Source organism: Agelaius phoeniceus, chromosome 4, assembly GCF_051311805.1.
Source record: "Agelaius phoeniceus isolate bAgePho1 chromosome 4, bAgePho1.hap1, whole genome shotgun sequence".
NCBI lineage: Eukaryota > Metazoa > Chordata > Aves > Passeriformes > Icteridae > Agelaius > Agelaius phoeniceus.
Window position 1 is genome coordinate 3,612,779 of NC_135268.1, and position 16,942 is coordinate 3,629,720.

A 16,942-nucleotide genomic window follows, 5' to 3' on the forward strand; every position below is an offset into this window, starting at 1 on the left:
GTGATTGAAGTGAGGTCAAGCCCAGAAGCCGGGAGCTCGGGAAGCAGCCGGAAGGCGGAAAGCGCCGCCCCGACCGAGCAGCGCGGACGCGGCGCTTTCGCTGGGATCGGGGAAGCGGCTGCTCCCGCTCTCTGACGGCTGTAGCGGCTTCGGGTGCCGCCCTTGCCCGGCGGGAGCGGCCCGGGAAGGTGAAGGAGGCGGCTGGGAAGCGCATTTGAAGCCGAATCGGCAGCACAGGGGCGCAAAGCTTAGCAGCGCCCTCCCTCCCTCAGCCGCTCCCTCCCTCCCTCAGCCGCTCCCTCCCTCAGCCGCTCCCTCAGCTCCTCCCTCAGCCGCAGCTGCGGCCTCGCGCCTCGGCCGCGCCCTCACAAAGAGCGGGAAGGGCCGTGAGGGGCCGCCCCCGGCTCTGAGGGCCCGGCGGGCTGAGGTGGGAGAGCTGGCCCGCTTTCCGAGGCCATCGCCTCAGGGCGGCCGGCACCTCCCCGGCTCCTCCAGCTTCGTGTGCCCTGAGGGGCGCTCCGCCTGCTCGCGGGGGGTGAGCGCTGAGGAACCCTCCACAGCAGGACCAGGGCAGCAGGTGCAGGTACCAAACCCTTCAACTACAGCGCTAGCTTGGTCTGGAAGCTTGAGAGGGCTCAGCTCTGCTGCTTTAGTTCGCCTCACTCCGTCAGGAGAGTTGTTTTGAGGTGTGCTGTTCGAGGGGCAGGGCCGCGTTAGGCGTGAGGGAAGGTGGTGTAACAAAAGGAGAAGCGGCCGCCGTGTGGGGAAGGACTCCGGGTCTGGGCTCTACCCCAGCCCTGGGCGAGTTGTTGTTGGTGTGCCTGTGAAATAGCTTGACCAGGAGAACTGCTGGGGTTTTTGCAGGGTGTTTTTGCTACTGGCAGCATTAGTGAGTAAAGTTTCCTTAGGTCGGTCGGAAATGGCGAGCAGCAATGGCTGCTTTGAGGGTGCGGCAATGTTCGCCTTCGGCCTTGCACCTGAGAAGATTTTGCCCCCCGAGGTTCTCAGACAGCCAATTTCGAAGGATCTCTCCGAGTCTGTGACTGCAAGGCTGAATCCTCCACCTTGTATGATGTGCAGTGAACCAAGGGTGATGAAAAATCCAGGTATAGTTTGCAGTTTATACACCGGGATTGGCGGTTAATGCTATTGAAAGTAACTTTGCTTTTTCTTTATTGCTGTATTTTCATACATAACTTCTTTGGCATCTCCTTAAACTTGTCCCTCCTTTTCTAAAGCCTTTTTGTGCTGGAAGTTTTTTAGCCATTTGTTGTGGGGTGGCATGTCTAGTCTTCAGCATTACCTACTTAAAAAGTTCAAGTTACGAAGTTCTGTGGAGTGACAAAATGTAGAATATGTTCTGCTGCATGAATTTTTGTAAATAATATTGTGAAAGGGTTTAACTGCAGTTTGAGATGTCCCAGGATGTATTTTGTATTATTTTGAGTAGTTGTGTTGGGGTAAAGGCACTGTTGAGACTCTTAGAAGTGAGGAAGTGAGGATTTCTTGTTGGGTGGGAAGTGGTTGTGCTTGGGTTTATCACACACCTGAAGCTGATGATTGCATCCATCCCGTGGTTGCTGAAACTTGTATGGCATCTTAGAACAAGGAGTCCTGCTGCTGCCCAGCTTTGTGTGGAAAAAATACAGGCTCCACTGTTTGGTATCTGCCATCAGCAATTTTGATTTGATTGTTGATTTGCAAGAGAGGGGAGGGGAATATATGTTGTGTTTTGTTGTAGTACATATCTGCCTGTATTCGGAGATTATGGGATTTACTGCAGTAAAAGGTTTGATGCTTGTAAAAGAGAATGCACACACTGCTTTGGAATTGCTCTTGTTAATGTAGGGCTCAGTACAAAGCAGTAATGCTCTACAGTAAATTTTGGTTTGCTTTTATAAGAAGCATCTGAAAAGCATTTATTGTAAGCAGGTTTTCAGACAGTGTGTTCAGTTCTCTCCTTAATTTTGTTTAAGGACATTTTCTTTCTGAAGGAGTCGGCACCACCACATTTTCAGCCTTTCCCTCACAGAGAGACCTGGATTTGATTGAAAGATACAAACAGGGAGTAATAAACTCGGTGTCTGCCTTGCATCTGTTTGCCAAAACACACCACCTGCAGCTTGAATTGAAAGAAACGAGCGTGGCAGGTAAACACTTCTGCTGCCAAATGAAGCGGTGTTTGCTTATCCTTGAGAGTATCTGAGTTGATTGGGTGGTGCTGATACAGCTGAACCTTGTTACTGTTGACTGCACTCCCCCACACGTGTTGGGTTTTGGCTGCCCTGTCCTTGTCTCCACAGCTGTGTCTCATTATGAGGTGCTACAGAAATCGATCAGGTTAATTGGCTTTAATTATGAGCGTGAACTGAACTTTGTGAAGAGTGCATGAAGCGAAAGCTGCCTAAATTTTAGGGGAGGTTAGGGATGAGGGTTTTATTTTCCAAAATTGTCTTTTTGTCTTGTATTTGTTCTAGGAATTAATATAACGATGTAAAGCTGTGGATGAAGTGCCTTAAAATAATTTCACTGGTTGCCTTTACTTTTTTCTTCTCCTTTTAAGGTGATGTCATAAGGCCTTACTTTGCCTTCTGTGCTGTAATAAATGGTGTTTGCTACAAGACTGGGCTGGGAAAGAACAAGAAGGAATCTAAATTAAATGCAGCTAAACTGGCTCTTGCTGAGCTCCTTAACTTGGAGAATACAGGGGCAAAGTTTTTTGAAGATGCAGGTAAATATTGTAGCAAGGCCTAATTAGACTTTGAAATGCTTGGCTTAACAGTGTCCTATGCAAAACATGTGTGGTTTTATTAAATGCTGCAGTATTGGCCTCTGTCAGGTGTTCTGAATCCTTGGGGCAAATCTGTAGTTTGGTTCTGAAACTGGTTTTCATTTTTGTCATTTGTGTATTAAGAGTTGCATCAGCTGATGCCAGGAATGCTGAAGGAATTAATTCATTGCGGTTGCACTTGATTTGGTACTCACTAGGTGCAGCAACAAGAAGTACATTCTCAAGTGGGTTTGAATTTTTATGATTAGAAGGCTTCCCCACTGAGATACTGCTTTCAACAGAGTTCACTTGCCATGCTATTTTATTTTCTTTTGAGTTTTGCTGTCTGAATCATTCTAAGCTTACAGGGACTTCAAAATCAGAAGAGAAAGTTCATAGAGACTTAGCAAGTTTGACTTGCTGCAGATAATGTGAGATGCATGTTTAGAAATCAGGCATGGCCATCCCACTTCAAAATGTTCTTGCATTCTTAGCTTTTCCCTGTGTTCCTGCTGAGCCCCGACCTCCAGGAAACTCGGCTTGTGTTTCAAGGACTGGTAAGGAATGCTCTTGCTTTTCCTCTGTTGCTCAGCAAATAGTTTCTTTTTGAAGTTTTTTCATCTTTTAATACATTTAGTGCCCTCTATGTTGTTAGTATTGTATTAAACATTTCTGAAGGCTGTAAGAAGTAGTATTACTAGGTCAGTTCTACAAAAGGACGCACCTTCATTAAGTTGCTTGAATTTATATCACCAGTCCAGGTGATAGAAATAGAAACAATATTCTCTGTCCTTACTTGAGCTAGTGTGCAGTAGGTGATCAAACTTGGGCTGTAACTGTTGTTACTGTAATGGATGATAGAAGCATCAAGTATTTGGGTGTTCTTGAGCTTTTTTTAACCCTCAGGATCTTCAGAATCCCGAAAGTACACGTGGTTGTGCTTGTACTGTGTGTTTGGGGTTATAATTTGGCAAGTTGCTCATGTATGCTTGTTCTGGTACCTGTAAGTTTGTCTTGATGGATTCTGTTGTTCCATTTAGGAGGAGAACATATCTATCAAAAGCTGTCACAAATGCTTGAGGAAGTGTTTAACCGCCTGACTACCCAACACCCCGAGTACCAAAGCTGTGGCAGTTCCCTGGCTGCCTTCATCATTGAGAAGGGCAAGTCTGGGTTTGATTGTGAGCTTTGGGGAGTGGGCAGCCTGCTCCCACCGAGCTCTGAGAGCTTGGTGGGCAGCCAGCCCAGGTGAGCCCCCCACCATCTCTGGTTTTAGGTGGGCAGCATGAGGTGGTGGCCCTGGGGACAGGAGAATGCAACTACAGCCGGCGCTCGGAGTCCTGTGGGAGGCTCTTGCACGACAGCCATGCCATTATCACTGCCAGGCGTTCCCTGCTCAGGTGGGAATGTCTCTGCAAATCCTTCCCTTGCTGCCACTTTGGGTCAGGTTCACTGCTCCACTTGAATGCTGTACTTACGTAAACAAATAATAAATAATAATGTAAACGTGTATCTAGATCATATAAAAATATATAATAAAATAATTTATTAAAGATACAATTTATTAAATGTCAAGTATTTAATATGCTCAGAGATACTTAGGTGGGAATGTCTCTGCAAATCCTTCCCTTGCTGCCACTTTGGGTCAGGTTCACCGCTGCACTTGAATGCTATACTTACATAAATAATAAATAATAATGTAAACGTGTATCTAGATGATATAAAATATGTAATAATTTATTAAAGATACAATTTATTAAATATCAAGTATTTAATGTAAAATACATAATTTACTTTTCTTTTAGATACTTGTACAGACATCTTTTGCTGTTCTATAACAAAAATCCAGCCAAGGCAGAGAGATCCATATTTTGCACAGCACCAGGCTCGAAGCTGCTTACCTTAAAGCAAAACATAACTCTGTCTCTCTACATGAACCAGCTTCCAAAAGGAACTGCTCAGTTAAAATCAGAGGTGTAAGTACCGTGGCATTTCCTGATATATATAGTGGAAGATGAATTGTTATTTTGTTTGGGGAACGTTAGTGCACAGGGTAGTTGTGATATATATGCAGTACAGCTCAATATGATGATACAGAAAATTCCTTTGTGGGTTATGTAAGTTTCTTGGTTTTGTTTATTACAGACAATGAGCTGTTAACCCCTTTCCCAAGATAGTATTAAATTACTACTAAATCATTAATTTAACCATTGAGCAAGTGGATGTAATGACCTAATGCCATTGTATGCACTACAAGATTGGAGTAGAAAAAGCCTTGAATTGACCAAAGGCTCTGCTTTGATGTCTTACCTCTTTGTAACTAAAGGAAAAAACTGTTTTGCTTCAGAACAGCCACTGCTTTGTCTCCCTTAGGTGTTGTATCTACTTAGTTAAATCTTTTGAATCACAGTGTGAGTTACATTTTAAAGGAGATTGTAAGAACCTTACAGCTGTTTTTTCGCAAGTAACTTCTGTTGCAGTGTGGGTAGATGAAAAGTGACAGCTTGTTTGCAGCTGTTTTGTTTTTTTAATTTGTGCATTCAAATTAGACTGGTGGCTAAGATTAGACTGAGTGGCTATTTCCTATTTAAATACTGATTTCAGTATTCTAGGCACTTGAGCAGCTCAGTCTGGTGTTTCTAAGAATTACAGACATTGAAGATAACACAAGGCCTAGATCTACTGATTATTTTTTTCTCAGAAACAGCCTTAGATACCACTTAGTGCAATCTCTGATCAGAGTGCTTTCTCACTGAGATCCATTCTCCTGTCCTGCCCTAGGCATCTCGGGCCCCAGTCAATCTCTGCTTACGAAGCCAGCGAAGAGCTGAGCCTGCATGTTGCCCTGGAAGGCAGGATTTACCTGGCTGTTTGCTGTCCCCCCAAGACTGTCAGAGTGAGCAGCATGTCAGCTGGGGACAAACTGACCAAGTGGGAGGTGGTTGGTCTTCAGGGAGCCTTGCTGAGCCACTTCATCGAACCCGTGTACATCAGCAACATTCTCGTGGGTATGTTCAGTGCCAATTCCAGCTGGGGGCTTTGTGTGTTTCTGTATTCCAATTTGATTGTGCTTTATAAAGCGTGAACTAAACCAAAAATATTTGGAAGAATTACAGAAGTGTTCCTTGAGATGCAGTGAACCAAAGTGTATTTATTCAGTAGGCAGTCAGAAATGCTGTTGGATGTGAGGTAATGTGGGCAAACTCTTCAACATATTTTGTAGTGTGAAAGGTTGAAATTCAGTTTTAGCAGGGAATGTAAAGAGTTGGTGAAAAACAGTGGTTCAAAAAAGAAAACATCCAGGGAAAATAATGGTGCCTCTGGACAAGAAAGTGGGAAATCATTTTTGTTCTGTGAATTGAATATTGGAACTGATCTTTACAAACATAAATTTTATGTGGAAAAAATGACTATAATGGGTTAAGAATGTAGAAATTCCTGCATTTTTAACTATTTAATGAACTTGCATGTGGCTGATCTTACCCTGTTTACTAGGAAATGGAAGTTGTAAGGATACAAAAGGACTGGACATAACCATAAAGCAGCGTCTTGATGATGAACTTATTTCAAAGCTTCCCGTGCATTACCTGGTCAACAGATCTCATATTTACCTGGTGAAAGCTGCACTGCCAATCCAAACAGATTTGAACCACTGGTCGCTTAGTTTGAATTGGACACTGGCAGATGCATCCCTGGAGGTTGTGGATGGATTAAGTGGGAAAACCACTGAAAGGTCAGCATTTATCTTCATTTTGTTGGGTATAATGGGTTTCTGCTGGCTTATTGGAGTATTCTGTTTTTAAGCTATGAGAGAAATTCTCTCCCATGTTAGCTGAAAGCATCCTGTGATTAGGTGAAGTTTTAGAGATCTTGTAAGCTCACAGTGAGATTCCAAGACACCAAACAAAACAGTTCTCTCAGTGGAGATTGCCCGTAGTAGTGAAAATGTTTTATCTGTCACAATGCATTAAACTAATTGGGATTCCAGTCGAGCTGGATTCCAGCATGATGGCGTTCACCAAGTGTTAGGAGGGAAGGGAAGAGCCCTGTAAGGCTCAGAGCGTCTCGGTGCAGTGAGTTTGTTCCCGAGTTCCATGCCCGTTTCCCCGCTCTGCCCGCAGCTCCCCGTTCCGCAGCGGCACCTGCCTGGCCAGCCGCCTGTGCAAGGCCGCCATGTTCAGCCGCTTCAGGATGCTCGCCAGGGAAGCAGGACGGGCTGACCTGCTCCAGTTCCCAACGTACCATGAGGCAAAGGTGAGCTGACACGGGGAGAGAGGGATCATTCTTGCAGTGTTTGTGCTTGTGCTTATTATTACATGTTGGTGGTAGAGGAGTAATTCTAAAATCCCTCTGAGTAATTCTTGACATTTTTCTACAGATCTCTCTGTAACTGTAATTCTTGCGATTTTACAAGGTGTTTCTTTTTTCTTTTTTTAGATTAAGTCTCAGCTGTACCAAGAAGCTAAAAGCTTGCTGCAGAGCTATCTAGAGCAGCACAGTTACGGATCGTGGATTGTGAAGTCTCCGCATATTGAACAGTTCAGTGATTGATGGAGGTGGATTAAATGTCAAGTCGGTTTGAATGATCTGTTTCAGTAAATAGAGTTCTGAGTAGTAAAATGTTCAACTTTTAAGTTGGTAGTTACAGGAAGAAAACAATTCCAGAACTGCTTCTTGTCAGTTTAAATGCAGTTATTCAACTACCTGTAGTAGTTCAGTCTTTTCCAAAATTGATGTTTTCTCATAGGTGGGAGTATCCAACAGCTTTGTAAATCTTTGTTCTGCTTTGCCCCCCAGTGCCACCTCATTTCCTCTCACTGACCCTCACTCCTACAAATCCCCACCCTGTGGAATTAACATGGCTTTTTCCTGATAGTTTCAGGATTTCTGTATATTCAGTTCTTCTTTTTCCTCCCTTTCTCATAACTTTAGAAAAGAAACAAAAAAAACAGTAAAAGCTGGATTTCTTTAGAAACAAGGTATACTAACATGAGAGTCTTCCAGGAAAAAAAAAGAAATGGACAATCTGTGCTTATCTATAGGCATTCATCCTTTGCTGTGAGTTTTGTTTAGTGTCAGTCTGCCAACTGGCTTACAGTTTATGTTGTTTGTGCTAGAAGAGTTAAATAATAATTTTTGTACTTCCTAATGTGAAACCTGGAATGACTGGCTGTTACTCAACTGTTCTGCAACAATTACTGATCCTGGTAGTGGGCTTAAAGCATTATGCAGGTGTCAAAGCTGTAATGCAATGTAGTACAGAAGTCTCCAGAAACAAGGTTTTTTCAGCATTTGTGGTTTGCCTCAGACCCCATCAGTGTTAATGCTTATGGATGAATTGGACTCCTGCACTGAAGATGACTTCATCACTGCACTGACAAGTCCTAGTGAAATCATCTTGCATACAACCTGGAAAATAGTGCCTGTCAAAAGGGAATTTACTTCCTTTCAAGTCCTGGTGAGAACATGGTAGCATTGGGAAGGTGTTGTTAAGTGCCATGTTTGGAGTTGGCGTGGTGTTGTGAACGGTGCTGTGTTCAAGCTAGGCAGTACACCTGGATTATGTTTGTGATTGCTGTAAATCATGTGAGGGGAGGGTTACACAGTGTTCTCATACATCAGGAATAACGAACCTAGGGCTGTAGTCACATTTCACCTTCTTAGTGTTAGAGGATTCTCAAAGAAGTTCCTCCTCCTGGTGTTGGTTTTTTCCTTAGTCTGTTCTTCCAGCTAATATGTGGAGTCTTCTGTTGGGATGATCTTTTGCTCATTCACAAATTGTTGAAACTTGCTGACCTGTTACTACTTGGTCCTTGACCTTTTTTTGGCTAATGTGCTCTCTTGTTTTCTGTTACTGTGCCTTAACTTTGGGGGTTGTGTGGTGGTTTTTGGTTCATTGTGGCACATGTTCCACAGACTGCTTGTTCCATGTAGTATTTTCTAAGAATGCTTGGGAATGGCTGTCATATTCCAAGCTAGAGCGCAGTGTTGCCTTTTTGTAGGGGTGTTGAAAGTTCAATAAATGTCCTTGACAATGCATTAGCTATACCTTCATACATACAGATGCTGGGAAGTGATATACATGTCAAATCTGACACACACACAGCATACCACACGTGTGTTTGCATTCTATACACTCCTGGATTGCTTTTTGTATGGCCTTGGTCTTCAAGGTATTGGCCCCAAGGTGTTTCATGTAGTTGATTCAGAAGCCTTAAATATGTACAAGTATTGAGCTTTTTTTTCTGTGCTTCAGCCATTTTATTAATTGAGCAGCAAACTGAAATTTCCATGGAACTTAGGTGCTGCCTTAGGAAGAGAGATGTTTGTTAGTGAAAAGGATGTGTTTGGCTGGACATGATCACTGTGTCCTTGAGCAATAACTTGATGGCAGCAGTGTAGGTCCAGTTCTTTTACCTGGATTGTTCTTCAAGTAGCAGCATGTGCAGCATGCACTAAGCTAGTACATGGAAGCATGGAGACGTTGTGTCCACATTTTTCCTTGGCTACTTCAGTAATTCCAACATGTATGGTTCTGCAAGCCTGAGAGAGGCAAGGGTGCTGCAGTTCCAGTGCTGAGGCTGAAGCTGAATTCCCAACACGTCCATGCACACAGAGCAGGTGTGCATCGCACAGATGGGGCACAGAGCAGACAGAGGCAGGTGAGTACCATCAGTAGCAGCAGCCTGTGGCAGAGCTCAGCCTCTCCCCTCCCTGCTTGAGAAGAACTGAGCTCCAGGGGAAAGAATGGATGTACACATGGATATGGAGCGGGTCGTGTGTGGGGGTGTGCTTTCCAATTCATGGAGCTCTGCCTGCATAGCTGGAGTGACACACAGTGACCTTTAGGAATGGTACTTCCTGATTCTCTGCCCCCACTGAGACTCCAAACCACATCCTGCTCTCTCTACTTCCATGCTTCTCCCTTCACCTCCCTGCTGCAGTAGGGTGGAGTAGAGAATTGGGGGCAGAAAGGCAAAGGCCATGGAGTTGACATAGAACAATTTACTGGAAACAGCAGTGGTTCACATGGGGCAGAAAAAACCCAGTAACCATCAATCGTGGACAGCTCCCTCCACCATTTTCTGAACCAGAAGGAAAGCTGCTCTGGAAGAAGGATCCCTCTCCTCCATCCCTGGTAATGATGTGAGGTGGTACACAGTGACCTCTGTGTTTTGGCTGTGCCCGCTCCTGGATGCTGCAGAGACTTAATCCTATTCTGGATAGAACCGGAACATTATTCATCCTTACATAGGAACACAGGTCTCATTTCCATAGCCAATGGCTCTCCCTCTTCTCAGGTGTCGGCTGAGTTAGGCTGGTCCATCACTGTGGGGTCTGTCTATCCTAGATGTACACACAATGCATACAGTATTACACAGTTCAACATTACAGACTGTTCTCACCTAGAAATCAAATCCCCTTCAGGTACAAATTGTGTTTCCCCTTCTCTCTGCATTACGTGCCACGTGCCCCTGGGTTTTGGGGCAAATCCAATCCCACAGCTGGTTCTGCCTCTGCTTGAGGCAGGGATAATCCACTGTACAATGTCATGCATCATACCATGTCACACCATGTCTCAGACTTCATACATTCGCATGCATGCCACACCCCTATCGTGTCACATACATTTCGTGGCACTTGTCAAACATCTTAATTTGCTACTACAGCTGTGCAATCAAGCAGAAGGCAGCTCAGGAAATCAATTTTGAAAACTTTAGGTTTTCTTACAGCACAATGGGAAGGTATGTCTAGTAAAGTTCACCATGCGTTTTCAGATGCTTTTAACGACATCTTTGCTCTCTAAAGACATCTTTTAAAGCTTGGGCAAATACAGAAGCTGGTCCTGCAGATGCTGTTTAAGAGTGTGGACCTTTCTATAATTAGATGTAGATTTGACAACATAACCATGTGTAGTGCAAGCACCTTCCTCGCACCTCAGCTAGTTCTTTGTGTCAGCAGTCTTGATATGAATATTTCTTTGGAAAACCATCTTGCACTTCTTGCTGTAAGTGCTGTGTGGGGAGCAAGGCAGCCTGAACATGGTTTGAAAATCCACAGCAAAGCATGGCTACTGTGCAAGTGTGATGTCATCCCCAAAACTGGAGCCAGGACAGCCTGCTCTTTCCATGTGTGTAAACCTGCAGCTATCTTAGGATAGCCCAACTCCAAAGCAGTTTGTGCACACCAAATGCCACAAAAAGTGCACATAGTTTCACACTGCTTGTGTTTGTGAAATTGTGAGCTCCAGCTTCTGCCTTTCCTTACGAATGCACGGGTGAGTATCTCTTTACCATCCTTTCCTGCTTTCTGAACTATTTGACTGTTCTTGCCTTACCTAATGCTTACTGTTCAGGGATTTAGGAAATAGCTTGGTTATTCCATGTGGGATGTCCAGCTGCACAGACTGACTCCAGGGTAGATTTTACCCAGCTGCCAAGGCTGAGGGCTCTTGGGCTTAAGGAAATAATAAAGTCTTATTTATTAAGTGAATTGTTTTTAATGAAAACTGCTTCTTCACCCTCTCTGGTTGCTGAGAGCTAGAGCAGCAGTACCACAACACTGCCCACAGAGAAATGTCTGAGCTGATACTGGAAGAGGTTTGTTTGCAAAGCCATGTATTGTGAGTGATGCTGTTTCTTTTTACATGCTGCATTTAAGAGTTTTTGGAGTAAGAAGGAATCTGTGTAAAGAGAAGGATTTTTCTACAAAGATTACCAAGGTAGAAGGAATTCTTATGCAGAAGTTTCTTGCCTGTTTTCTCATCTGTGTCCTGTATTCAAGTATTTTTGTTGTTACTGTCACCTGATTTGAGGAGAAGGGTGGGGCTTATCTGTTTGTGGCTGAGGTGACTGACAGTATTTACTTTCCTGAGTCCTTGTGGGTGGGGACAGAGCACTCCTTCACCGTGGGAAGAGAAGATGAGTAGAGAAACAGACGGCAGTGCTGTGAGTATTTTCCCAGTTTGGGCAGAAAGCTGTCATTAACGCCTATTTTCTCTTTGCAGCATGCAAGGAAACTGCTGTTTTTTCCATTGTTAGTCTGGTTTTAAGTCTAAGATGAAGTACTCCATACCACACCCACCAGGAAAGCACATCAAAGTCTAAACGCTGATAGATGATAGCTGCTGTAGTAGGCTCACTTTCATCAATTAGAGCCTGCCTTGTTAGTATTGACTTGGGGCTTTTGTGTAGTAAAAAATGCTCTTACATTGTTTCATTGTCACAGAACTGCGTCCATCTGTGTTGGAAGTAAGGACATTCCTGAGGTTCCACAGAAAGATTTCTGACAATGCAGTGTGTTCACATGGATTTATTCATTACTCTTCAATTTTATGTCAGTTTTGTTGTTCTGGGACCTCAGTTACCTGCACAGTTGTTACTTCAAGTGTGTTACTGTTTCCATAATGCTTCCCTGTCTCTGAAGAATTTTGAGAAGTACCTATTTGCTTACACCAATGAGAAAAATGTGTCCTGCAGGAAGCTTGTGTAGCTAAGTAGTACAGCTCAGGAAAAAATGAAGATTTCTTTTTTGAGGGGAAGCAATTTAATATTCTGTATCCTGTGACAAATACCCTGGTACCTGCACACTTGCATGCTGCTGAATGCTTCATTGGGGTTTTTTGCGTGTTTTTTTAAAAAATAAGAGTATTAAGCCACCCTTTAAAAAGACAGTATCATAACAAAGAAGACTCTAGATATGATTTTTATATGTCCATGATATTTATTAAATATAATCCACAATAACTTTTAATAGCTTTTTCAATAAATAGTGGTCTCAAGTTGTTGACGAACTGACAATGAGTTTTCCAAAGAACATTGAGCCCCTAGGGCTTACGTAAAGGATCAAGTGTGATCTTAGAACAGACTGTCTTACCACCCACATTAAGAACATTTAGTGGTCCCAAAAGGGACAAAAAGCTAGTAGTATGCCACATGGCAAAATATATAAATTATTCAGAATTAAATATTTCAATAAATAATGTAGCAGTAAAAATAAAAATGGTTATGCGATTTCTTTCTGCATAGATTGCAGGAATCTGGTCATTTCTTGGTGAAATTCAGGAAACTTTTTCTTCTCGTTGGCTTCACACTTCTTGCATGTCGGGTTTGAGAAATTAGGGTCCTGCAATACAGAGAATTTTATTGATTGGTGATAACCTCCTTGCTAGCTGGTTTTAACAATGATACATCAACTTTTATAAGGTTTTTCCTTTAACAAAAAACAACCCTTAATATTTCTAGCCTGAGGAGTACTTATAAAATGCTACAAGGATGTCTAGGCCATGGATTTTAGTCTAGTAGTATGTCAGGGTGTACTACATTCATCCCTGGGCCCTCCAGTCATAAACTTTTTTGAAAACTGGCACAGTTTTCAAAGCCATTGCTATGTAAATATTTGCTATGCTCCTAAAAACAAGCTTTTGTCAGCATAAGGTGCTTGCCATGATTGAGCAAAGAAAATGCCATCTTTAGTTAAATGTTGTCTTGTGTGACACGTAGGGCTCAAATGTATTTTACTGTATTATATTACCATGCAAATAGATCTTTTCACATAGTTAATCTTAGCATATTTTTGTAAAAAAAACCCTGTATTTCATGGGTTGATAACACAGATCTTGATGCATGAACATGCTGATTCTGGCCTACCATAAAATCCTCAAGATTCTTCTTGATGTTTATTACAGGGCGCTGTTTGTCCTCTTCCAAATCTTGTTTCAAGACCTCCAGTTCTTTCAGGAAGCATGCTAGAGTTGTGTAGTTGCACTCCTAGAACAGTCAGTGAAATTGTTATATTTATGACTTGTTTTCCTTGTTCCAGTTTTCAGAATCTCAGTTCCCTGCGTTCTTTACCCTCATCTCAGGAACTGAGCTCTTTGTTTTCTGCACTGTATTACACTTCATTTGTTGCCCTTAAAGTTATATTGGGAGATGGTAAATGGGGCCTTAATTCTGTAGCTTTCGACAAGTGAGTAACTTTTACAAGACACTTCAAGTGTTGCAATATCTCTTGGGGACACAAAGCTGCAATATTTCCTCCTGAAGTGAGCCTTACTCCTGGTTGCTATCTGAAAATCACGGGTTAGCAAACAGGTGGCCTCTCCTAGAGACATCTTGAGTTGCTGCATTTTGGTTGCTCTATCTAATGTCTGCATCACAGCTGGCTTTTGAACAGCGTAAATAACTTTATGCACCACTTTTGCAAGCTATTTCAGGCACTTACTGACAATACCTTACTGATCAGCCCCAAACATTTGCATTTAAGACTTGGAGCTCTGAGATAGCCAGGTCTTAATGCTGCCAGCAGATGAGAAAAGGGACACAGATAAGGAAGTGGTTGCAGAATCTGACTTTAAATCTATACTGAAACAAAAGTGTTTTCAAGTGAGAAGTCTTCTGAATTAGAAACTTACCAGAGGTTCAAAGCAGCTAACAGGTAACTTGTATAAAGCTTTTAACTACTTGCCAGTACTAAATAATTAATGCTCTTGTTTATGGAGCTGCTTGCATGCTGAATGAAAGGTAGTACAAATCAGCAGCCTGTCTGCAGTACAGCTGTGTTTGGAATACTCTCTGCACGCTGATGAGCTGAGTTTCAGAGAGAGGTGACCCCAATGATGGCATTCTTGAGTGAATAAGCCTCAGGTATTAACTCAGTGCTCTACAACATGATGTACAGCTTATGTATCCAGAAGGGCTTGCTTAAGTTGTATTCATGAAGAGAATTAAGTAGAGCATACCTGAGTTTCATCATTGATGGGATGCCGAAAACTTACAACATCTTTAAACAGAACCAACCAGTGGCTCTGCCTCTAGTTTAGATAAAATGTGGGTGATCTCATGTGGATATTGCTTTAATCTATTTCTAAGTCTGGTTGCATTGTCAGAATTGTTCCTGTGTTAGAGCTAACAGTATTGCCTCCTGCAAATCTTAAACCATCTTTCAATTTTTATGAACCTTTTTTTTTGCTATGAATTCAAGCATGTTTTGAGCAGGATGAATGAAGTATTGTTTTCCTTATTGCACAGAGGCAGTGAGATAACATTGCATGTCAGCCTTTTAATGCTTGAGAATAAAAAGCAAAATCAGAAGTTCCTTTAAGAAATTGCACTCCCTAAATTGAAATAAAACCAAACAGAAAATTCAAACTCACCTGTCGGTCATTGGGTGTGTAAAAGTCAAGAAAATTCTGTAGAGAAGGAGGGGGGAAAGTTAATTTTTCTGAAAAAATTACATAGAAAAAACAAATACAAATGAACCTTCATATAACAGAAAGTCACCACTTACATTGTCGATGTCTTTCAGGAGTCCTAAATCACTTATTGCAGCTTCAAGACGTGCTGCTTTTTGAATCTTATTAAGAGGTGCTCCATAAGCTGCACTCATGAGAATGACTGCTGCCACACAGCCAAAGATGAGGACTTTGCACATGGTGTCAGTGTTATCTGGCTGCCAATATTAGAGTTGGGATGGATGGTGAGAGCTGATAGTTGTCATTAAGCTGTTCAGTGTATTTATACTCTTCTTTCTGGGGGGGAAAAAGATGGGGGCGTCGTGAAGAAGAGGTTTTATTACACATTTTTTCATATGTTCTACCTGTATGGCAAGAATCATTACTTTTGTTTTTCCTCCCTTGATGACACTTTGGAATTTTTATCAAGCAGAAGGGATTTTACCTACATTCACTGCTGTAAGAGAAGCCCACACTCGCTTTTGGCAGCCTCTCTTTGTGCTTCCTGCATGAAACACTTTTTCCCTGCACTGTCCTACTCCCCCATAGAATAGGCCACAGAGTATACTCCTGCCATACAAAATGTTGTCCTAAAGGTGTATATTTTAATCATTACTTTAGTGAAGAAGAAAGAAGCCTTCTAATTTTAGTAATTGTTGATTAAACAACAGGAAGAAAGTTGGCTTCCTGTCTGAAGGTGTTTTTTTTACCTGTCATCTTTTGCAGTGTAAGCTTAGGTGCCTAACTCACCTCTCTATAGCATCAAATTTGAAACATTTATGAAAAAAATCCATCAGAATCCCTTGTTTGGGGATGAGAAGCTATCCTTTGTATTGCTGTTTATCTTAACGCTACTCTTTTTTCATTGTGTGCAACTTTCACTTTTCTGCAGATTAGAATGAAAATGCACCACTGTAAAATGTTTACAGATTTTATTGCTGATACCTAACCCGCTGCATCTTGTGGTGTGTGTCACAGCACTGAAGTTCATAGTAGGCAGGCCTTTGACACTGAATTCTGGCAAAGATAGTATTCCTAAATTATTTTCCTCTTCTGCTTCATGTGCCTGTTGGCTGATTTCTTTGGGATGTGAAGTGTTTAAAATTCAGTTTCCTTCATTTTGAGTGTAGTTCTAGGCCAAATACTCCCCCTGCTGCCCAGCAGGTTCTGAGATTATGTGAAACACAGTTCTGCTCAGTGAATTCAGCTGCTGAAGCTGTGTGGAATAAATTCTGGTTTGCACACTGGTGTCGTTTGAAGTTTTGTAGCATTTAGCATGTGCAGGACTGAGTGGGTAACGATTTCACCTGCCATTGCATTATGGAAACCCACATTGCATGTTCTGATCCTGCAATCAGAGGAGATGTGGATCTGCTGCAAGTTGGTTAGAATACACTTTGACTTGGCTCAAACACAGCCATTAGTATCATTCTTTTTATTAGTGTGTGTCCCTTAGTCCTTAACTCGGTGCTCATTAGCAGTGCAATCCCAGCTCTAGAGAAAATCTTAATTTCCTGGTTTTGAAATAAACACAAACATTTCATGTCTGTGGTCATAAACAAGTCCTAGTAGCTATTGGAGCTTGCAATATTGTAATATTTGTGCAGTTTCAAACTTTTTCTGGCACCTTATGTTTGAATCTTGTATTTATTCTTGATAGTAAGCAATTTGTACTGAGGTGAGCTGCTGAGCACTGGGTTGTCAGCTTTTCTTCAGCTTCCTGCTGTTTTCTTTTTCAGGTCTTGGAGATCTTAGAAAAAAAGAAAGCTTGAGCGTTCTATCAGAACTTTTCAGCAAGTTTGCAGCCAGGTCAGTACAAAATAGACTACTCCAGTTGTAGTCTAGATGTAATTGGAAATGGCTCTTTATCTTTTCATTCTTTTTCAAGACAAAGAGACTTGCACATCCAGGCAGAAGGATGGAATCTTTATATGCAGCAT

At 42.3% G+C, this 16,942-nt stretch overlaps 1 protein-coding gene across 1 annotated transcript; it reads left to right on the plus strand.

The window, feature by feature from the left end:
• Window positions 1-332: 332 nt before the first annotated feature.
• Window positions 333-8,809, plus strand: ADAD1 (adenosine deaminase domain containing 1). Its single transcript, XM_054633142.2, has 12 exons — window positions 333-583; window positions 909-1,106; window positions 1,977-2,150; window positions 2,564-2,731; window positions 3,265-3,327; window positions 3,811-3,933; window positions 4,047-4,170; window positions 4,576-4,746; window positions 5,552-5,778; window positions 6,266-6,503; window positions 6,892-7,024; window positions 7,208-8,809. Exons 2-12 carry the CDS (start codon window positions 920-922, stop codon window positions 7,319-7,321), a joined length of 1,722 nt encoding a protein of 573 aa, XP_054489117.2. The 5' UTR covers window positions 333-583; window positions 909-919; the 3' UTR covers window positions 7,322-8,809.
• Window positions 8,810-16,942: the final 8,133 nt, after the last annotated feature.